Genomic DNA, 24,799 nt, shown 5'->3' with positions numbered 1-24,799 from the left:
ATGGATTTTTTTCTTTGACATCATATGGAATAATTTCTTTAAATGAAATGCTATAAGAACTCGTTGCACCAGTGTTTATTAAACCTCGTCATATTTAAAAAAAAAAGATTATTTTTTCGGCCCCCGTAAAGGGAAAAACTGCTTTTAGTTTTGTGTAGTCTGTGTGTCAATATGTCCGTCATTTAATTTTTTACATGTTTCGCACAACCAGGCAGCTATCCTACTAGATTTACTAGCTAGATTTAGATCTTATCTAGTAGATATAAATCTTAAAAATGTTAAATCAGACGTTTAGTTTAAGTCGATCAACATCCTTATTTCAATGAAAATGCCAATAGCTCTGTTTGTAACTGTGCTCGAACATCAAGTATAGGTTGCCAAAGACGAGTTGTTTTTTTTTGAAATTACAAAACAATGCAAAAAGATGATCTCAAATCGCTCTTCTGACCTATTATACTTATGCGATACTAAAACGTCTAAAAAAATCTCTTTATCAATAATAGGCTATTAGTTTGTTATTAAGTTAACAGTAATGCCTGGTCATGCGGTTAGCGCACTTGACTGATTGTCCCGGGTTCATAGCTGCTCACTCCCGTCGTCCAGCGGGATTATTTTGTTCTTAATAACAATTGTTAAATGTTAGGTTTGAAAAAAAAATGAATATATATTTTACCCCTCCTCTCTTTTATCCCCTCCCCCGAGAAAAATTGGTTAAGCGAATGTAAAAATCTACTAGACTTTATAATATTTAAATGATAAGCCCATATATACTATATCTAGACTGGACATGGAGATTTTTTAACACTATAAAAATGTGAATTTTTTTTTTTTTAAAGTTGAAACAAGGCGTTGTTTGTAAAGTAGTTATAATAAGTAAAGTTGTAATTTTTTTCAACCCTAACCTATGTAACATATACTTTAATTTTTAGATCTAGATCTAGTAGTTGAACATAAAAAATAAGCGTATTCTCGTCTCATGATTATTATTTTGCAATTTTTAGATACATAATCTAGAAAGATCTAGATAACGAATATATCTAAATGTACATAAGATGATTAAAATCAACAGACATTAATTATTTCGATCTAGGATTTTTGAAACATTATCTCGATGGAAAATGGAAACTAACAGGAAATGGCTTTGTTTCATATATTTGTGTGAATATATAGTTCTGTGATTAACAGCCCATTGTAAAGAAAATCCAAGAAATGATTTTGCATTATTTCTAAACTTTGAAAACTAAAGATCATTACTTTTCTAAGACAGAAAAGATTGATTGGGGCGACTTCCCTTAGAGCTTGAAAAGAGTTACGTACATAAAATCTCCATATATAGGTGTGTGAATCGATCAAACGCGGATAAGAATTTGTTTCCAGTTTCCAGTCTAGATATAATATATTTAAGTCTATGGATAGGCCTTTAGATCTAGACTTTAACAACGGTGCTCAAATTGTTCCTGAACATTAATGATTAATGTATTGAACTCTTGAATGAATAAGACATTTTGCGGAAATTGTGCTCAATATTAATATTTTCTAGTAGCCTACTGTAGCCAAATTTAAATTAATGTTTTTAAACTTTGAAAAATTATAACGGTCAAACTAGAATTTCCCAGTGTGGCCAACGAGCCAGTAATTCTATTCCAAACGATATATAGCAACTGTCAAATTTCTAGGATAATCGTTCGAGAAGTTTTCAAGAACCATTTCCACCTACCTATAAGGTTTTGTCCCCCCCCCCCAATTAGAAATTTCTGACTTGAGAAGAAGTACTTTACAAAAAAAAAAAGACAATTCCTCCTTTATACAGTTCACCAAACTTTGTAAGAATTTTTATTCTGCTCGACAAAATAACGCGGACAAAATAGCGCAAAACAATCGCGCGAAATTTCCTGACAAAATAGCGCTGACTTATTTATTATTTGTATAATAGGTAGAGTGTACCGGATAATCATTCCAGCTCCTGTCGAATATCCGGCCATATTCGGCTCCGGTCGATTATAACTGCAGGATAGTTATCTACCTTTCTAGTGGTGGGGGTCTATCTCCACCCTTCTCTTCTTTGCTTAGCTCATCACATGAGTTTATAAGGTTGGCTACATTAAGACAACATGTTGACATTGTCTAGAGGTCATATATGGTGACGAAACTGAGTTTGCTTACATCTCAATTAGTTAACGACACATTCCTACTAGCGTGCGTGAACTTTTCATACATAAACTACCAGTTTATAATTCTATTCATTAGTGATGGGAACTTAACTAAATTTAACTAATTAAAATGTGAAAAAGTTTAAACTAAAACGAAAGATGTGGTTGGACTAAGAGTTAACCACCATTAAAAGGTTCATATAGATGGTCTGGTAGAGAGAGAAGAAGAATTCGCTGACTTGGCGATGCTCATAGTTGTGACGACCCTCGTATGACCTGAATGAGTGGCTTGTTTGGTGTCTAGGGGTGATTATTTTGAGTTTGCCACACACTGGGTCATCAGAGATATACCGGGAGCAGACACGCAACAAAAAAAAAACAATGGAGAAAGATACAAAAATTTTAAAGGATTGATGGATATTTATTTACATAAAATGTACAAGGCAGAATAAAATGAGGGGGGGGAGATTTGCATCTATCTCTTAGTGATATTGTGTCATCATGCTTGGCACTTTATGACAGAGTTTGTCACTTTTGTGTTTGTCCTCCGAACTTATCTGGTTGTCCTATCGATGCAGTAGCTGGCTGTGCTCCTGTGTAGAGGTCTTGCAGCTGGAAGTGGCGCTCTAGCGGGTAGAGGGTCGCCGGTGATTCAGTACTTGTGGAGTCTCAATCCAAAGTTTTGTGGTCTGTTGTGGGCACAGTAGGGCAGGTGGCTGGCTACCGTGGTCACAGGTGTGCCGTGGGCAGCGTCGTTAGCAGAATAGGTCCAGTGAGTTGCGAAGTTAGAAAGACTCCCATAGACACTTGGTCTCAGGGGACGTAGTGTCTAAAAGGTGTGCGTTATCTTGAAGGCACGTAATTCCAAATAGGCAGATAGCGCCAAGTAGGTTGAATAAAGGCAGCCAAACAGGCGGTCAAATAGTACCAAATAGACAGACACATGAGGGAGGCTGCGGATAAACAAAGACAAGTTAGGACATGTCTCTCATGCGTCTTCGATGCCCTCGACTGAGGTACATTCGTCAGATTGGTAAAATTGCTTGAGTACAATGGGGAGATGATGACAAATGGAATGGGAAAACTAGATGGCTGATAGAAGCAATATAAAATGTACTAAGTAAGGGAGATAATAAACTAAATTAAACATAAGAAGAGAGGGGGAGGAATGGATAATGGTCAGCGACCGTGACGCCATTGTTTACTTGCGGCCGTCGGCCATGAACAATGGAGTGAACATAAAGGCAGAGAGAGTGCCCGTCCAATTGGTGCGACTCTCGTCTAAGTAAAATGGATAAAGGGGGACATAACTCATAACTTTTCTAAGCGCATTGCTAAAGCAAAATAAAGGGAATAAAATAAGGTGTACAAATATATACAAGGTTGCGTCAATGATCAGTTGAGCAACGTATCAATAATATTGTAGACACATGTTAAGGCAATATATAAATATGTACATATGCAATGTTTATGCTTCTTACTTACTCAAGTGAGAAATACACAATGTACACATTCAACATAAATGAACATAATTAAATCCAATTAATATTATCCAGTAAGAAATATACACAAACTAATTGAGATGGATCTGTGATTAAGTTCGGCTTACCATTAGGTATTCGTCTAAAAGTAAGAATGAATGATATAGTCCAGACTCAACTGTCAGTGAGATGGAGAAATGACAAAAAGTGTCTATTCCTACTTGGTCAAGCTTATAAAGGTCCGGAAGAGAGGGGCGGAAAAGGGAGGGGCGAGAGACTAAAGATAATCTCCCATGTGAATGAATCTGACTCGAGAATGGAGTCGCACCTAGAAATGTCAAGAGGCGTGTCCACACGGATTATCTCCTTGATCAAAGAGAGACGTGGGTAGGGGTGGAGGAAAGAATGAAGTAAGTCCGGAAACGCGGGATGGGTAGAATTGCCTAGGAGGTGTTGACCGTGAACGTCAGACACCTGGCGCCAACTACCAATGCCCGTGCTAGGACTGTCTATCTTTTCCCGGGTCAAGGGGAGATAAGCGAAAAGTCATGGCCACGTTGTCGCCAATGCGACAAAAGGAAAAGGTGGGGTTTGGTGGTGAAATCGGGCCTAAGAGTAAGAGTAATAAATAATTGAGATAAATAACTAATAAATAATTAATGCTGTGATAAAACTGAGTGACTCTGTCAGCAAGCTTTTGACCTGTGACAATAGTCAAGACCTCTCCAGCATATGGTAGCAAAGCAATGCCGCAAAAACACAAATTATGACCAATAGCCAACAGGGCTTTAAAAGGGACGCTGACAAGCGTCAGTATCTTTAAATACCATGGAGCTATTATCTCAGTTGAAGGAATCAAACCTACTACTGGCCAGAATTACACAGTCTACAGCAGCTCTTTCAAAACTCACGTCACGGTCACATTCTTATATGCATGTGAATCTTGGACGCTGACTGCAGATCTTAAGAAAATGATCCTAGCAATTAAATTGAAATGCTACGGAAATATCCTAGGTGTCACTTACAAAGACCGCAACACGAATGATGAGATTAGAACAGAATTAATTCAGCAAGTGGACCCCATGATGGCCTGCGAAAACACAAACCTATAGGCCACATCACAATGTCCTCAGAGCTCGCAAAGACCTTCCTTCATGAAACAGTACCAGAAAGAAGAGGAAGACAGAGAAAGCGAAGCGATGGGACAACATCCAAAAATGGATAGGCCTGCAAGTGAATGAAAATCTATCAAAGGCAAAGGACAGAGAGGAATGGAGAAAGACGGTAGACAGATCTTGTGAGGTGCCCCAATGGTCTAACACAGTGATGCCCAACCTTATACAGCCTGCGGGCCATTTTAATTTCCGACACTCATGTCGCGGGCCACATCAATGAAAAGATACAGAAAAATGAAATAGAGACTAAACCATTTTAAAAAGTTTTATAACAATCCCGTGGATCCAGCCTTAAGTCAATTACGTAACAAGGGTTTCAAGTGTCTTATAACTGAAACAGTTTTTCTACTAAATTAAGTGCTTGTAAACATTGTGATCCTACACAGCAATTGTTTTCGGAAATGTGCAAGGTTTATGTAGACAACACGGCGAAGAAATCTATTGTCTGTATTGCTCGAAATTTCTCAAGCTGGGAAGTCTGGCTTTCTAAGTCAATCAGTTCCAGTTGGTGTCACTCCTCAGCGGCAATAATAATTATTTCGAAATCTGTTGCTCTGTCATTTAGTTTTGAATGGAGTTTTTCATCCAATAGTCCACTCGTTTTGCAATTGTCATGCCAGAAATGTTGACAGCTTTAAATGCATTTTTTTTCAGGCCGATTTTATTCCATTCCTTCTAGCCAGCACTTTTTTATGCTTCATTTCCCTTCTTAAAATGTGAGCAACTCTGTAGCCTCCATTACAGCCGCGACTCATTTTATTGACTTCTTAGTAAATATTTTCGTCATTCGCTCAACTCTAGACGTAACTTAGCGACTCTTTTCTTAGCTGCTCAAGCCAACAATGCCTCCATATTTTTGTAATGGTTTGTTTTAGAATGCCTCTTTATGTTATGTTCTTTAAAACAGCCACACTTTCTGTACAAATCAAACATGTTGGCTTGGTAATTTAGATGTAATAAAGAACTGTCCACTTGTTCTGGAACATCCAATTCTTCGACACTCTCATTTCATTAACGTACAAATGTTACATGGAATGGCACCTATCATGTTGATATCAGAAGTATACCCGAATCAAAAAGATGCAGAAAAGATGCACATGAGATGTCAAGGACACAGCTAGCTCAAGACAGCCGCTGAATCGTCCAAGACTAAAAATAACTGTCAATTCTTGTCGCTGAAAAAAAACAAAAAACTTGTGTTCTTATAGAAACAAAAAATTCACATGAATAACTAACAAGACATAGATTAGTATGAAATACATCAAAGGAAACGTGAGAGTCATAACATAGAGAAAATAAATTTTTCAACCTTTTTCTTTATATTTTCTACATTTTGTGCTGATGTTTTGGCGGGCCGGTCAGAACCACGTCGCGGGCCGGATCTGGCCCGCGGGCCGTAATTTGGGCATCACTGGTCTAACAGACTAAGGGATAGGTGAAGGTGAAGTTAAATGTGAACAAGGCCTAACTGATGTTATTGAATGGTTATCTTATTGATCTAATTGTTTTGTATTAGTAGTGATAGTTCTTTGATATCAATAAACTTTGAGAAGTAGTCAACTAGAAGCACATACTTTTTCCCCTCAAAGTTAAACAGATCACATCCAACCATGCCGTATGTAAGGTCTGGCGTCTTGGTATATATTAGCAGTTCTGACACTTGTTGGTTCTAAAGTTCAGCCATAGACTTATATATATACTATATTATATGTATATATATATATATGTATATATATATATATATATATATATATATATATATATATATATATATATATATATATATATATATATATATATATATATACTATATCTAGACTGGACATGGAAATGTCGTGAAAATTTTTTAGAAAGTTGGATCAAGGCGTTGTTTTGTAAAGTAGTTAAAAGAAGTAAAGATGTGTTTTTTTTTCAACTCTAACCTATGTAACACATAATTTAATTTTTAGATCTAGATCTAGTAAATGAACATCAAAAATAAGAGTACTCTCGTCTCATAGTTATTATTTTGCAATTTTTAAATACATAATCTTCTTTATCAAAAGACTGAATGCAAAACTAAATTGTGATTTTTGTGTGTGTATTTTTGATAATCAATTACTAGATCTAGATCTAAAAAATAAAATTATATGTTACATTCGAACCCCACTGATGAATAATGAGCTGACGTCGGGGCTTTGCCCCGAACCCCACTAGGGAACCTTATAGCGCTGCCCCAGTTGTTTTGTTTTTCGCCGAAGGTTGAGAAATGCTGCATTTTTAATTCTCATATATATATATATATATATATATATATATATATATATATATATATATATATATATATATATATATATATATATATATATATATATTGTTGTAACTCCTGTTGCGGACTGAAAGGGTTAATGTGTGTGCGGCCTACTGATACACACGACTCAGGCCAATAACACAGGTCAATGGGTCAAAGTTCTGGATCCGCTAGTGTCTAGAGGTCACACCTTTCGAGGGAACTGAGTTTGTTTACTTAGTAGTTAATCTTTTTTATGGGGGCTGGACTACAAGAGCCACACCCCTACTAAGGTACCAGGTATATTTCCAGAAGAACAACTCCCTCCCCCTTTTATTTGTTTAGCCCATCAAATTGAGTTCATTGATTGACAGGTTACAGTCAGATACGATGGACGTAAGCACTCTCTAGAGGTCACATGAGAGAACTATGTTTGTTTACTTAGCAGTAAATCTTTATTGTGGGGTGGACTGTCCAATGGCTGTGTGAAGCGTCTAGTGTGGTAGCTTGACTTGTTGCCACCGCTGGCTAGTATCTGTGAAAGGGGAGCAATTTTGTAAGTCTCTCTTGCCAGTACATAGTCTCTCCACAGCAAGTCCTATGCAGTACCTCCTCGTGGTGGCAGATGGAAACTGAGGCTGCGAAGCCTCAGGCTAAACTGCAAGGGTCTCGGAGGAGGTTTGGCCCCAAAATGTGAGGCAGGCATGGCCCGTCAGCGTGCGGACACGCCCTGTTGCCCACAAACCAACCCCTAGTTATAGGTCAATAGCCGCACTGCCTTGTGTGTGTGTCCCTGTAAGGTCTAAGGCTAAGGGAGTAAACCCTAACAGAAAATCCGGTCCTGGAAACCCGTAGGCGGGGGGACAGTAGTAAGACTACTGCTCTTTGGCAAACTCCTGCAGCCACCTGTCCCCAAATTGTGATGGCTCGCCATCCCTTTGGACCCGGTCAGTATGAAAGAGAGGCGTGTGCTGACGTGTGGGCAGCCCAGCACTCGCAAATTTACCGCCCAGGCTTTCCCCCAGCAATGGAGAGGTCACTCCATCTCTGACAGTAATGTCTTTGAAAAAACACGGAGAGTGGTAGTTACCGGTGATAAGTTCCTAGCTTATTGGCGTAAGCTGGAACGCCAGGGACCACTCTTGACGGTAGGAGGGGCTTTTTAGCCTCACTGGATAGCTACTGCCTGCCTTAAGCCGAGCAGCCCTCGGACAATAAAGTGCTATCCCGCCACAGCTTGCCGCACCACTGGGTGCTTGGTGTCAAGACAAAATAAAAAAGCAAGCTGCTCACCCGTAACTCACCTGCAAATACAATCAAAAGTAAACCCTCAACATTAATGCGTTTAGCAAGCCAGAACATACGGACAATGTGTCCTGGCCCTGAACTCGTCACAGACATGCGTCAAACAGCTATCATCGACAGAGAACTTAGCAGACTAAACATTGATGTGGCCTGCCTGCAAGAAACCAGTCTGGCAGACAGTGGATCTCTTACAGAAAGCAACTATACATTCTACTGGCAAGGAAAACCAGAACAAAGCCCTAGAATACATGGCGTCGGCTTTGCAATAAGAAACAGTCTCGTCCCCTGCATTGCGATGTTTCCCATTGGCAATGAAAGAGTAGCACACATGAAATTTGCATCACCGCAAGGCAAAGTTAATATAATCTGTGCTTACTCACCAACCCTTGCTGCACCGGAAGAGGACAAAGACAGATTCTTTCAAGCTCTAGAGGACGTAATTAAAAGTATTCCAAAATCCGAGCACCTCTATATAAATGGAGACTTCAATGCCCGTGTTGGTGATGGAAATGATGCATGGCCAAAATGCTTGGGACCTCATGGTGTTGGCAAAATCAATGACAATGGCCAAAGGCTACTCGAGTTCTGTAGCTCTCATGAACTGTGTGTAACAAATACATTCTTCTCTGGCAAGGAACGCCATAAAGTCTCTTGGCAGCACCCACGCTCAAAAAGGTGGCACCAGCTTGACCTCTGCATCACCCGAAGGATGGATCTGAAAAGTGTCATCCACACCCGTTCATACCATAGTGCGGACTGCAACTCAAACTATTCACTAGTGCTAAGCAAAATCAAACTACTTCTCAAGAAGGCTTATACTTCCACTCAACTCAGAACTAGGCGAATTAACGTCAACCATGTAGGTGACCCAGAGAAGTGTGCACTATTTGGCGAGCTCCTGAACAGTTCAATCCCCTCGTTAAGTGATGAAGTAGACATCTCTATCAGATGGAAGAAATTTAGAGATGTAATCTACAGTTCGGCAATCACCGCCTTTGGACCTCAAAAACACAAAAATGTAGACTGGTTTGAGGCGAATCTAGCACATATGGAACCTTGCATCGAGAAAAAACGATCTGCACACCTCGCTCACAAGACAAAGCCTAGTCCAAAATCTTTGGAGGCCTTCAAAAGTGCTAATAAAGAGGCGAAACAAATGGCTAGAAAATGTGCTAACAACTTTTGGAGGGATACCTGCAACAGAATCCAAGACAGTCTCCACTCAGGAAATTGCAAAGCTCTATTTGATGGCATTAAAGCGGCCCTGGGTCCAACAGTGTCTAAGCCTGTTCCCCTTCTATCCAAATCAGGAGAAAAAATTACAGATCAAACCAAGCAGCTAGAACGATGGACAGAACACTACCTCGAAGTTTATGCCACACAGAATACAGTAGACGATGTTGCCCTGGCTTATCTACCAGATCTTCCAGTACTGGAATGCCTAGATGAGCTTCCGAGCCTTAGTGACCTCAAAAAAGCAATTAACTGCATAAAAAATAGAAAATCTCCTGGGAGTGATGGTATCCCAGTGGAAGTAGTGAAAGTCAACGTATCACTCCTGCTCCCTGAACTCTATATTCTCCTCTGCCGCTGTTGGGAAACAGGTCATGTCCCACAGGACATGCGTGACGCAACTATAGTCACAATATACAAGAACAAAGGGGATCGGAGTGACTGCAACAATTACAGGGGTATCTCTCTCCTCGGTATAGTGGGCAAGATCTTTGCTAGAGTGGCACTATCCAGGCTGCAAGTGATAGCTTCTAGAGTCTACCCAGAGTCTCAGTGTGGATTCAGGAGTGGTAGATTCACTATAGACATGATATTTTTTCTACGACTACTGCTGGAGAAATTCAGAGAGAGAGACAGACCCCTTTACATCGTTTTTGTTGATCTGACTAAAGCTTTTGACATGGTCAGCAGAAGTGACCTTTTCAAACTTCTGAGGAAAATAGGTTGCCCTCCCAAACTACTGAAGTTCATTGAGTGTTTTCACGAGGAAACTAAATGTACTGTCAAATTCAATGGAGCCCAATCAGCACCTTTGAGGTTTGCAGTGGTGTCAAGCAGGGATGTGTGCTCGCACCTACTCTGTTAGGCATATTCTTCTCCTGTCTACTGCATCATGCGTACAACGACATAAATGAAGGTGTGTTTCTCCATACAAGATCCTCTGGAAAACTATTTAATGTATCAAGGCTGCAGGAAAAAACCTAGGTTAGAAAGCTACTCATTAGGGAACTCCTGTATGCAGCTATTGTGGCTGATTCTGATATTCAACTACAGTCCCTGGTTGACAAACTATCTGCTGCTTGCCAGAAGTTCGGCTTAAACATCAGTCAAAGCAAGACTAAGATACTTGTCCAAAACACAAACACTGCACCTCAAGTAAGCATTAATGGCCAACCACTAGAAATTGTTGATCACTTTTGTTACCTTGGCTCCATCATATCCAACAACACTCTACTGGATAAAGACATAAACAAACAGGATAGCCAAGGCAATGGCCACCATGTCACAGTTGCAGAAACATATTGCTGACTAGCAGTACTAAAGCCGTAGACTACCGGACCTGTGTGTTGAGCACCTTGTTGTACGGAAGTGAAACATGGTCAACCTACTCATGGCAGGAAAAAAAGCTGAATGTCTTCCACCTCCGATGCCTAAGGCGGATCTTTAAAATAAGATGGCAAGATAAGATAACCAATGAGGAAGTGCTACAAAGAGCAGGGTGCCAGGACATCCTATCTGTTATCAGCAGCAGACGCCTTGGCTGGCTTGGCCACGTTCGTAGAATGCCGGTAGGTCGACTTCCACAGGACATCCTGTATGGCGATCTAATAGAAGGCAGGAGAGCCGCTGGTCGCCCACTTTCACGTTATACGGATGTATGCAAACGCGACATGAAGCTCTTCAAAATCGACACTGGCAACTGGGAAGAGGTGGCACTGGACAGATCCACATGGAGAGAGAGCATAAAGGAAGGGTCACAGATTGCAGATGTCATACACAACAGAAGCAGAAAGAAAGGTGAAAATGCAACGGCGCCTGGTGATTATATATGCCCAACCTGCGATCGCAGCTGTGTATCAAGGATTGGCCTCTTTAGTCACACAAGAAGTTGCAAAGGGAAAAGATCGTCTCTCGAGACGTAAAATGCTACAGGACTGGACTTCAAGCCAAACATCTACACGGCTATCCGGACTATTTGCTTATTTGGAGAAAAATCTGAATCACTTGGCTGGGCTAGAGGCCACACCTTTGCAAGTGTGCCGAGTTACTTGAACGTAAATCTCAATTAGTAAGTTGGACTAAAGATCACACACACCTAAACGAGTGACCTTTAGCTACACAGAACACAAACCGCGAGATTTATATAGCCCAGTAAGCCAGTAACTAATTATTTTGTAGAAAAATATATATATTAGCGTAAAAGACACGACACGACCAGGGCTATTTTAAAATGGAGAGGTAAACACACCATACTCTTTATTTTATTTCTTTGATCCTTGACACCCATTGTATTGATAGACATTGACCATTTTTAAGCCAGAATAAAAAAAAACACAACGTGCTAACAAAGAATATTACACGATTAATAAGTAATATCAGGTGACCGAGCCTCGCTCGGATGAATAATTTGTTAAGGAAGGATATTTACCCGAAGTTATTTTGGGAATATTGTTGTAATTACGAAAATGAACTATCGGGTAAAGACTATCAATCCGAAGAGTTGCTTTTTAGTTCTTTCAGTTCTCAATGTAATTGTACATGGCGATTAGAATAGAAAGTCCCTCCAATAGTAGGCCTATAGAAAACCACAGCTCACGTCTTAACGTTTTACATTGCTTCTTTCATGTAGAACTATTGGGCTATTATAGGCTTGTAAGAAAGTCTTTGCAGTATAACTTCTAAAATGGTTACTTCATGACATTTAATACTGCAATTAGTATATTTATTATGGCTCTGAGACATGGACAATTTACAGAAAAAACTAAGACTTCTTGAGTGCTTTCACCAAAGATGCTTGCACTCCATCATGGACATACGATGGCAGGACAGCACTACATACAGCGATGTCCTTGCCAACGCCGGTATCGACAGTATAGTGGGACTTCTTATGGTCTGACAGTTGCACTGGGTAGGGCACGTATCCCGTATGGGAGACGAACGAATGCCAAAGGCAGTCTTTTTTTGTGAGCTAAAAGGTGGTCGACGTAACAGAGGCGCTCCACTGAAATTCTTCAAAGACCAGCCTAGTCGTCAACTTTCCTTGGCTGACATAGAAGAGAGCACCTGGTTGCATGCGGCCTCAGAACGAGACAGCTGGAGCTCTCTCACGAAGGCCGCGAGATACTCATTTGAGACCAAAAGAAAATCTGCTGCCGAGAACAAACGCAGATGGCGAAAAGAAAATCTAAATCGGCCACCTGCGGACAATGGTTATGCTTGCCCTGGATGTGGCAAAATATGTAGGTCACAGTTGGGGCTGCACAGCAAAGGGAAATACTGCATTCCTCACTTATCTTCGGACTCGAATTTCATACCATTTTGCAAGAATATCGCTGTTTGTATTGTGGTCTTTGGTGAAGTCGTTCAAGAAGTCTTAGTTGCTTTCTATAAAGTACTCATGTCTCAGATCCACATAGAGGGGTTGAGAGAATACTGGTTGACACTGATTTTTGTAGACAGGCGGAGCGATTTATTTCGCCACACTCTCGCTTGGAGGCGTCCAAAAGCACGACTATCCATGATCACATATCAACCTCTCTTTAAAGCAATGCGTCAATTGATAAAATGCTTCCCAGATAATGTGAAGTTATCTACCACTTTAATGGATGTCTATGCGCAGTGATCTTTGGGCTGAGTAGGTTTTATTGGGTGACTTTTGGAACATGACTTCTGTTTACCGAGGTTTATAGGTTAACAAATAAAAAAAAGGCAGCAGCGTGATGAAAATTCGTTGACCGCGAGCTGGATATCATCAGGGCCAGCCCTAGGCCTATGCTGTCACAGTGGTGGACTCCGAAGGTTCAAAAGCCCCGCGCTAATTCTAGGTGTAAATTATTAAATTAAACCATTATAATTTATAATAGGGTTCCCGTGGTCTCCTTGTTTTCAAGGAGCTCCTGGAAATCTCCTGTGTATATAGCTAATCTCTATTACATTCTGACCCTTCATTCTTTTGGAAGACGTTTATTGTGCCCTAGAATAGGTTCTTCCTGGAGTTAGTGAAAAAATTGTAGACTCCTCGCCCTTGCCAGTTAGTGAAAAAATTGTAGACTCCTCGCCCTTGCCAGCATGGGGTCTAGGGGAGCGCTGAGAGCTCCACAGTTCGGGGCGGAGCCCCGCCGCCAAGCACTATTTCTGGTATTGAAAGCTAACTAAATGCATATTCTGAGGTACCTACAGTGCATTATTTTGCTATTAAAAAGTTTTATTTCAAAAACCTAATGTGCTATTCTTACTGACATAGACCCTCTCGCGCCGTTCGGCGCATTAGGCGGCAAGCTGTTTCCACAAAAATATGTCAATGGCAATGTCTGAAGCCTCTTCCCACCTGCTCTGAGGACCTCCATGAAAGTCTGTCGCCAAGTTGTACTAGGATGTCATCGCAGCTCTTATTATGCGTAATTCATTTTGTCGGAGAACATGTCCCGCAAACCTCATGCGACGCTCTGTCACAACCTTACTAAGGGATCGACTCCCACTTCGGCATAGGATTTCCTTGATTTAGACCCGATCTCTATAACTGACTCCTAAAACCCGTCTGAGCCATCTTTGTAGAGTCACATTTAGTGGTTTTCAATTTCATTGCACTTTATTAATGGAGCCCAGCCACTGGTAGACATGTATAACTTCTCTTAACTACGATCTTGGAATTAGGTGACTATTTTGCTTTAGATGTTATATCGAAAAGAAAAGTTTTATCGTCAAAATCATCTGTTTGGGGGGGGGGGGGGTTAAACTAAAATATATCTAGAGTTGTTATTTAAATTCAAAATCACATTTAGCTACGGTCATAGATTTTGGTGATTGTAGTTTGCTTTAGAAATAATATTGAAGAGAGAGACTTTCAACCTTAAAACGCTCTGTAGGGGTATTTTAAACTCAAAACTATCTTGAGGGGTTTTAAACTTTTTAAAAAGCCATCTGGAGGAGAGGGTTTGAAACTCAAAACCCCCCATTGGCTTGGCTACGCTAAAAGAATTTTAGTGTGTAATTTGCTTTTTTTATATTATATCTATGAATATTCTTTATGATAGGTCTAAATATTTCAGAGATATACAAATTCAAACATTAAAAAAATGTTGGCGACGTAACATAGGCCTACTTGTTCAATTGACTAAGCTACGCTCTAGCAGGTGATTTCGGGGCCCGGTGGGGAATAACCTGTTTGGAGGCCACATACATTTTGACATTCGACATCATGACATGAGATAATGTACTTAATAAATACATGTCTACATTCAAATTGGTACAACCCAAATGGCCCACTCTGGGTCAACAGGCTGGTCATGCCAAGATACCAGCTTAGGTCTTCGACCTATGCTGGAGGGCGGTGGCTGGAGGGTCAATCAGGGAGCTGCTGTATCGGACACATGCCCGATGCAGCAGCTGACTGAGTATCTGGATATCCGAATGTCTCGTCCCCTTGTTGGACTCGATGGTGGGTGGGAAGCACAGATGCCGAACGAATAAGAATATATATATGGATTTTAAAAAATCCAAAAAAAAACCCTACTTGCCCCAGATTTATGTCTGGGCAAGAGACGTCGAATATAAGCAGAAAAGAGAGGAGGCCACAAGAAGCTGTACTGCCTGGCCATCATTTTTGGTGGTCAGAGAAGGGGAAAAGCCTGACAAAGATGAGCCCTTTTCTCATCTACAAAGGAATAAAGTCAGTAGTGGGAGAGCCCAAGAGTGTATCTAAGCTACACAAGTCAATGGAACTTCCTGTAGAAGTTGACAGTAAGATACACTCTGATGGGCTTTTACGATGCAGAAGAATCTGTGATCTCCAAGTGGAAGTCATGCCACACAAGAGTTTGAACACCGCAGATGTGTTATCAGCTCTAGAGACCTGCTGGAATGTTCCGAGAAGGAAATAGTGGAGGGCATTGAAGGAATCACCCATGCCCGGAGCATTACCAGGCGCAGGGATGGTGAGGAGGTCAAAACCGCCACTATTATCATCACATTCGGAACTAGGACACCGCCAGAGAATGTGAAGGCAGGATACCTACCAGTTCTAGTGAGGCCCTACCTAACCCCATGAGGTGCTTCAAGTGCCAGGTTTATGGACAGGGCGCGGCAGTCTGCAAGAGGAACACTGTGTGTGTCAGATGTGCTGGAGAGGGTCATGAGGACAAGGGCTGCAAGGCCCAGTTCAAATGCCCAAACTGTCACGCTGGCCACTCAGCCTACTCCAATGACTGCCGGGTGTGGAAACAGGAGGTTGCCGTGCAGGAGTGCAAGGCAAGAAATGGATGTACCTTCAGCCAGGCAAAATCGGCTGTATTGGCCCTACCCAAGGAATCACGTGGAGGCCGGAGAACTCCCCATGTACATAAGAATGAAAAGGCTCGCAATGCAGTATATAATTAAGCTAAAATCCAACCCCATGAACCCTGCTTTCGACTCTACAGAAGTAGAACTATATAATCGAAGGCCTAATGTCATACAGCCGTTGGGCCTCCGAATGAAAGAGTCCATTCTAAGTTTAACCCCACTCATTGACCAAATTTCTAAAATAGAAACCCACAGAACTCTCCTTGGTTGATGAACAAACCCAAATTAAATTTATCCCTCCTTATTTCAAAAAAGAAAATACAGACCCAAGCACACAAAATCCTGGCTACGCCCATGATACTGCAAGTCCACTTTAGGGAACTGCAGGAGAGCTACGGAGATTGTGGCACCATCTACACTGACGGATCCAAAATGGATGGAAAGGTCGCGTGTGCCTGCTTCTTTCGGAACAAAACAATCTCCCGTAGACTCCCCGATGGCTGCTCCATCTTTACGGCTGAATTACATGCAATATCGCTTGCACATATGGCCGTCAAAGCATCAGAAAGGAGAAAATGTATAATCAGCTCCGACTCCAAAGCTGCATTGCAAGCTTTGGGGCGGATGAAGACTAACATTCCATTGGTACACAAGAGCCTAAAGATGTTGGACCAAATATCAGCCAACCATAGGGATGTCACCTTCATCTGGGTCCCCTTCTATGTGAACATAGAGGGAAACGAAACCGCAGACAGAGAAGCAAAGAGAGCCCTAAATAAAGCAGTGTCAGGAACCCAAATTCCCTACTCGGACCTGAGACAAAGTATTGCCTCTGCCACCTATCGAGAGTGAACAATCCTTGAACAATTACGGGCACGACATGGCCTAAATTGTGCCGATATGCCAAAAACTGAAACTCAAAACTCCAGCTTCTTTCAGTTTGGCCAATCTCTGGGGTGAATAGGAAAAGTTGAACAATTCATGTACAGTTCCAAAAAAAAAAAAAAGGTGACAATTACTGGATCTTGCTCAGCAGAATGAAGAGCTGCCAGGTTCAGAAAGTGATTTAGTTTAGAAATGTTGCCACTTCTGTAGAAAGTGATTTTGGAGGACCATCACTTGCCTCATCTGTATCATTTACTTTAGACGTTTTCTCTAACTGTGGTAAAAGGTATTCCCCTGGAGTTTCTTCAGCACTACTTCTCTCATCAAGAGACATTGTCACTTCTTCGACTGCTGTATCTTTGTATGAATCATCTGAATAGTGATACTTCGACACGTTCATGGTCTCATTTGTTTTTAGTGCTCTTATCAGGTTTCTTCTTAAATGATAAGGATGATGAAATAAACTACCCTATATACTAAGTTACTTCCTGAGAGTAACACGGCACTAGTCAGCGCTAATCCTTGAAATTGAGACTAACCCCGCACAGAAAATGTTAATACTCTGTGTGAAATACATACAGCAGGGTCACTAACTTATATAACAACGTGAAAAGCCAGATTTCATGACAGTGACGTAATATTTAATTAATTTAAAAACAAATTTCGGACACTCATTTGGGGGCCCCCTCAAGTGGTGTCGGGAGGATCTTCAAATTCTCCTCCCTCCTACCCCAACCTAGCTACGCCACTGCGCTCTGGTTTAGATTACTCTAGATCTACTTAAATCTACTAGTTTATAAACTATTACTACAAGTATTATAAACTAGTGAGTTACTAGTGTTAGAAGGCCTAGCTAGAATTAGAGATAGATAGATCTAGGCCAGAGACTAGGGCTAGATGGGCTATACAACTAGCTTTGGTAGTAGGACTATAGGTGATACTAGATTTCTATAATATATAATTATATAAAAAATATATACTACTAGTATACTATTACTACTATACAGTGGCGTCACTAGGGTGGGTGTCACCCGGTGCGGTCAGATAAGGTGTCACCCCCTCCTTCCTTTAAAAAATACTTTTTTTCTTTCGTTTCTTTGTTGCGCTGCTATACATATAATTTATAATGACCTACGTTATTTGATTGTTCAATAACTATAAAATGAGTGTCTATTAAATTTTAAAATTCGCTTTTTTGTTACAATTTATCTACAGTTTACTTGGTTTGCATAGTCATGTTAATTACACTGTTGTTGTTGTTGTTTTCTGAATTTCAAACTTGAAAACGTATTAACTTCATGAAAGTGAATGTCTTTAACGATCTCATTTTAATAAAATTTCTCTTTGTGAAAGTGTCATTTGTTCCTTTGTCTCAAGAAGTTCGTAATTTGAATTTTAAAATCCTTTCTTTTACATGACGTCATACATGAGCAGAGGATAAGAAACAGTTGAAGGCTTTGTTAAATGATTTAGATATATTTTTAAGGTCTTAGTGGCATATGAATCATGTACTGTCAACTTTTTTTTCAAAATAACTTTTGTTGCCTTTGGATCCTTTCTCAGTCATGGTATTTTTGTTTCAATGTTAAAACATCATCCTATTCACTAATATTTGGAAACGCACATCTACAATACTTCGTTGGTTTTTTGTACTAAAGAATTTTTCGGTTGGATGGCTCAAAATTTATCTGTTACATCAATGATTGCAAATAAGAATGAACCTCTTTTTCTCTTCTTAAATAGTGAGTCCGGCATCTTGTCATTGCTTGCTTGACATTTTCTTCTTGTTTTTAATATTTTTTCGTTTTAATCACATTGCTTTTTTTTTTTTAGAAGAGCCTTTTGTTATAACACTTTGCGCTAATGGGCTATGCTTTTGTTAAAGAAAAGGTTTAATTAGTCACCACATTGTCAATATTTAAATATAGGCCTACTCTTGTGTATCTTTGACTTATAGTACATGTACCCCCCCCCCCCCAAAAAAAAAAAAAAGATAGCTAAAATAAAATATCTTAAGCTGCGCCACTAGTGGCAATAATTTCAGAACGAAAAAAGTATTTCAATAATATAATTTCAAAAAATGCTAGGCTAAAAGCTAATTTCTGAAAAGGAATATTGACCACTTAGATTGAGTGAATGTTATACACATCAATTAAATAGCTATTCTGTTGGTTCTTAATCAATTTCCTGTTCTCCTCCATGGTTCCAGACATTGAAGCTGCATTTTCATATCGTATATGTTGAGGCTCAACATTTTCTAGACATTTTAAGATATAAAGTTGGTATCATCAGCTTTTTTTTTGGTCTCCCTTAAAATCATATAACTTCTGAATCTGATCAGTGTGTGCTATGTCAGGTGTGCTATGTCAGATGTGCTATGTCAGGTGTGCTTTGTCAGGTGTGCTATGTCAGGTGTGCTATGTCAGGTGTGTTGTCAAGCAGAACACAAAGGTGATTACCGTCTTTTACGTTGTTTGCTCAAACATTTATAAACTTTTTATAATTACAGATAGGCCGATACTTTCAGACATTGGTTTTATCTACATAACATTTTCATCATCTCATGGAAATTCTTTATTCGATAAAGACTCTCTGTTAATATGGTCACAAAATGTCAAATATTCTGCTTTTATAAAAACAGTCCATTGTTTTTCTTCTTTACATTAATCATAGCAACGACTTCCTTGTCAATTGTATTCGTAACCGGATGTCCTTGTTTTCCAATTTTCCGATCCAGATGAATTCTTCATACTTCTTTTAATATTCCAATATCAGACCTAATTTCAACATCACATTAAATTAAATTACAAATTTCTATTTCATTTCAATACAATTAGTTGAAAAAAAAAATATTTTGCTATTAAGTGACTAAATCGTCCCCATTAGAAAGCATCAGAATCATTTTTGGAACTAGCCAAGAAGAAAAATCCCCAAAAATATTCCAGTATACTCATTTGACTGACATATTGTAACATTTCCTTCATGTTAGCAAAAGCTTCTTTTACAGAAAAATTAAATATCATCATCATCTGCAGAAATCTCAATGACCACTTATTTACTTTCCAACTCTACAATATTAACATTAATTACATGTGAGATTTCAATAACATTTTATGCCTAAAGAATGTCGTCATTTCTGTAAACAGTTACTATTGGTTGGCTTCCTGATATTACAGCTAAAAATTCAATAGATTCGATTAAAACATTGTTTGAATCAAATCAGTGTTCATATATATACATGCAGCTGGTATACATCTGAAAGTAAGGTTTCACGTTTTCTTTGATTAAGTATGATATAGCATTTTAAACCTTTTGATAGAATTTCATTTAAAAAGTCGAAATGAAAAAATATATATTTATAGATCTATTTATTAATTGTGAAAAACATGTTTCAATATTTTATTTTTTTTAGTTGTCAATTTTTAAAAAAGTTTTTTTTTTTTAATTTGGGTGTCACCCCCCTAACGGGTGTCACCCGGTGCGGACCGTACCCCCCGTATCCCACTAGTGACGCCACTGCTACTATATAGGCATAATCATAATAAATAGGCCTACTCTAAGTCTAGATCTAAACTAGTATCGACATTAGACGATATAAACTTAATATAGGATATAGATTTTTATATACCTACGATATTTTTTTTTAGATCTAACAGCATGAGACCTTATATATTATTATTCTAGAGATCTAGTATCGCCTATAGTTAACTATAGAACTAAGAACTAGTAACTAGTCCTAGACTATATTATCTAGATCTAGTACTATCTATAATCTATTAACCTCATTAATCTATCTATGATTATATTAATTAAATAGTCTGCTCTATAATATATTTTGAAAAAGAAGAGTTATCTTCAGGGTCATTTTGGTCATAAGTATCATTTAAAATTGTTTGACAGCTAAATCTAGATATGTATATCATCAGAATCGCTATCAACGTATCCAGCCATGTCTATTTTTATTTACATTTTTTTCCGTCCATTACATTACGTCACTTCCACTTTCGACCATTGAAGCTGATTTTTAAATCTTGTTATTTTTTACACTTTCAAATTACTTTTGGTAATATAAATACGCTGTTCTAAAATCTCAAATTTTTAGGAACTAACTTTAATGCTATCTACTATCCAAATCAATCGCTATCTCAATTTCGAAACAAAAACTCTTCAGTTGGTCTTTACTTTACGAACCTTGCAACTATGACATATTTATATGCCAGTGACTATAAAAGTAAATAAAGTATTGGAACTTCCTATTAAGGTGAAAATTCCCCCGATTATTACATTTTATTACATGAAAGCTGACAATGCCTTTTTTCTTTTTTCGCGCGTAGGATTGGCGTTTTCCGCAATGAATGACACACACAAATGACAATTCTATTTTTCAGGAGATTTTAATAAATTCAGATTTCCAGGAATTTTTCCTGTATATATTTTGCCATTTAATAATTACACCTAGAATGGACCTCATTTACCACTCGTAAAAAACAACATTCACGTAATAATATTGATAAAACAACGAAAAAAAAACTGTCACGTGATAGTCATTGTGTATTAAACATTAGATGGTAATTTGTATAGAAGAGATAGAAAATCACGTGGCTAAATGTTGTTTGTTTATGATTGGTGAATGAGGTCCATTAGCGCGGGGCCTAAGAAAGCGCATAGGTTGCAGTGGCCTTAGACCGGACCTGTCTAGAGTGTCTAAACTTCAATGGCTGCTTGCCAGTTTTTGAAAAGTACTTGGTATCAGATCAGAGTTGAGAGCATTATAATGCCCTTTTTTTTGCTCTGTTGTTATGATGGCCCCTAGATTTTTCTTATTTGAACCCTTCCTGCCGACTTCTATTGTTCAAGTGGGATTGGATTTAGACATCTAGATCTATTATGAGATCTACATCTAGTAGGCCAAATGGCCATCTTTAATAGTATATATACTTATTATACTATTATATAGATTTAGGCCTACTATACATGGCATTATAGATCAACTATATGGTGAGTTACTGAGTATAGTAGAGAGTAATGAATTATACCATTTAATGGTCACAAATCTTTTAGAAGCAAAGCAAAACGTAGGGATAAGGATTAGATCTAGCACCTAGAGTCTAGAATTTAAATCTAGATTATTATTTTAAAAAATATTTTAGTAATAGACTTTAACTTAGATCTAATAGTCACTGGCGGATCCAGGGAGGGGGGCGGACGAATTTTAGTATAGAATTCACACAGTTTGTATACGAATTTATTACTTATGTTAACAATATATACTTATTATTTATAGTTCAACCTATTTTCAGATTATTTCACCCCTTTCTAGTATGCTGGCCGATTTGGTGGGGTGGGGAGGGGGCATCAAACCCGCCCCCCCCCTAAACTTTCGAGTAAAGGGCGGTCCAATGTATTTGTAGAAATCACAGCTTGCTAACAGAATCAATTAAATATCTATATGATTAAAACATGTTATTGATATTTTAACCAATCTTTCTATTATGTCGTTCCCCTATTGGCCGATTGGGTGGGGTGGGGGGCTAATACCTCTACTGTCCTTCCCAACTAAACCCTGTGAGTATGTGGGGGGGGGGGTCCTACTTTTATGGAGAAATCATAGTTTGTGAACAAAATTAGTTGAATCTATATAATATAAACTACGTATTGATATGTTTTCATTCTATAGAGTTTATGTAATTTCACATGAATTTATCATAATTATTTTAAGAAAGACTTTTCTTTGGAAAAGTTACAATTCAAACAAGTCACGATTGAGATGAGTTCTAAACCTAAGTAATGATTTCCTAGTCGCCTTTTTCCAACTTTTACTAAATCTGATATTTTTCTAGTTAAATAAAATTGGGACTATAACTCAAAATTTATGCTTGAATTTTATTGAAAATATTTATCGAATAATTTTTATTTTCAGCGGCGATCCTCAAAGCCTTTATCTAAATATGTTATCTTTTCAAGGAACAAATCGGTTTTATTTGCAATGCATTAAAGGCCTATAAATTTATATTAGAATATTTTTCAAGTACAACAATATTCAAAATGTTCTTTTTTAATAGGATGAATAATGAGCTTTTGGTCAGGAGAATGCGTTTCTTCAGTGAACAAGTAATCTACTCTGTGGGAACTATCGAGGCGATAGAGAGCACGGCTTAGGAAAAAAAGAGGGGGGAACAAGTTTTTTTTCACCCATCGCTACGGTCGTGCGGTTTGCGCACTGGACTGTCCAATCCCCCTTCGTCCTGCGGGAGGGTTAGACTAGGAAGTAAACTATCGTCAACTCTGAAGGAACATCCGAAACATGTAAAACATTTTACAAGCAAATATTTTACAACCACTAAATAGCAGCGCCGGACTTAACCATTGTGACCAAGAAGTCATGGAAGTAATCTACTATGTGTATTTACAGGTCACTAAATAGCAGGGCCGGATATAATACTTGTGGGGCCCTATGCAAAACGAATTTCGTGGGGCCAGGTTTGGATAGGGAAGCGGATAATAAGTGAAATTTAAGAGTTTGTGTTAGAAAAAAATTCGTCTATGCATTTTATTCCTTTTTTTACTACGTACAGAATTACTTTACGAGCCTTGCGTGTAGCAAAGTCATACAGTATACCATAATAATTCTGTTTCCTACATAGATCACGCTCAATAGCAAGAATTACCAAATGTTTCGATCTATCTTTGACAATTGTTGAACTTAATTAATTCTTCATTAGTTTGAAATCTGTTTTAAGTTATAATATGGTTTAATTTAATAATTTATACACCTAGAATTAGCGCGGGTCCTATGAAAATGCGAGCCCAATGCAGTCGCATAGGTTGCAGCGGCCTAAGGCCGGCCCTGCAAATAGCGGCGCATGCTACGCCGCCGGTCGACTTTTATTGCTAAATATTCTCTTCCCCTAAGCATTGCTCCTCATATTGGTAGTTCTTGTTTGTCTTGCTTAAGAACTCAGCAGAGATTCAGCAGCTTTCTCTCAATTGCTTTTCAAGCATTTTTTGGTGGACTTCATGTACAAACCGTAGGCCACAGAAACAGATCACCTTCATCTGCCCCATAGATCGCAAGGTCTGAAAGGGGAACTTTACTTTTTTTTACATGTACAAAGTACAAACCAGTAATACAAACAGAAGTGTAGCTCATACTTTTGAAGTATTTCCAAAACTCAAGCATGTTTTGATTTTCAAACACATTAATTCTTTATAGTTGTTTGAGAGAGAAAGCAATTCTCTATTATAGAATACTCAGACTGCCTGAACCCAAATTTAAAGCATCTGCAAAAAGCTTTCTCCTCTCCTGTACAAACCAAATGCGCATTTTGTGTGCATGTGTGCAGTAAAGCTTATGCAGTGTAATTATTATGCAATACAACATTATTTAAAGAAAATATTAATTCTACATACTTTTAAAAACATCGTTTTTTAAGTCGCCGCGACAGGCCAGTTAAAAAACGCGGGTGTACAAAATTTTCTAAATTTTTTTCAAAGTCTGTTCCCTTCACTGACAAACACACGACAAATTGCTCTACTACAAATATATTTGTTTATTTTCTAATCAATTTTACTACTTTTCTAGGTTATTGGCTGTGTTACATCAACAGCACTATCAACCCATTGTGTTATGCTCTTTGCAATGTCAACTTTAGGAGAACTTTTTGGAGAATATTGACATGTAAATGCAAAAAGTCAAGAGTCTCTCTACGAAGCCAGGTTACACCAGCAAATAATTATAACTAATAAGATCAGTAAAACATATTTTTATATCTTTGAGTTGTTTTTTTCCTTGTAATTCAGTGTTTCCAAAATTTGTTACGTATAGTCTAACTTGGTTTTCCAAAAACTACTGGAAAACAGCACAATCTCTAAGAAAATGCAGTCAAAATATCTTTTATTAGTTCTTCTTGGTAACGATATAAATTCTATAATATCACTATTAACTTTGAACTTATCTTCATTTGTCAAAGTAAAAAACTATCTTGTGAAGCAAAGTTCTATCATCTTAGAGTTGAATTAGAG

The 24,799-nt window shown here is 38.6% G+C and overlaps 1 protein-coding gene across 3 annotated transcripts in view; it reads left to right on the top strand.

Annotated features, from left to right (window-relative positions):
• Window positions 1-24,548, top strand: part of LOC106073784 (muscarinic acetylcholine receptor M5-like) — a 269,944-nt gene extending 245,396 nt beyond the window's left edge. For all 3 annotated transcript variants that reach the window (XM_056024545.1, XM_056024544.1, XM_056024543.1), the window contains exon 3: window positions 24,360-24,548. In XM_056024545.1, coding sequence (XP_055880520.1) covers window positions 24,360-24,520 — 161 coding nt within the window. In that variant the 3' untranslated portion in view covers window positions 24,521-24,548. The remainder of the gene's footprint in view (window positions 1-24,359) is intronic.
• Window positions 24,549-24,799: the final 251 nt, after the last annotated feature.

This window comes from Biomphalaria glabrata, chromosome 3, assembly GCF_947242115.1.
Source record: "Biomphalaria glabrata chromosome 3, xgBioGlab47.1, whole genome shotgun sequence".
Lineage (NCBI taxonomy): Eukaryota > Metazoa > Mollusca > Gastropoda > Planorbidae > Biomphalaria > Biomphalaria glabrata.
Note: the sequence above shows the minus strand (reverse complement) of the source record. Positions and strands in the feature narration are given on the sequence as shown.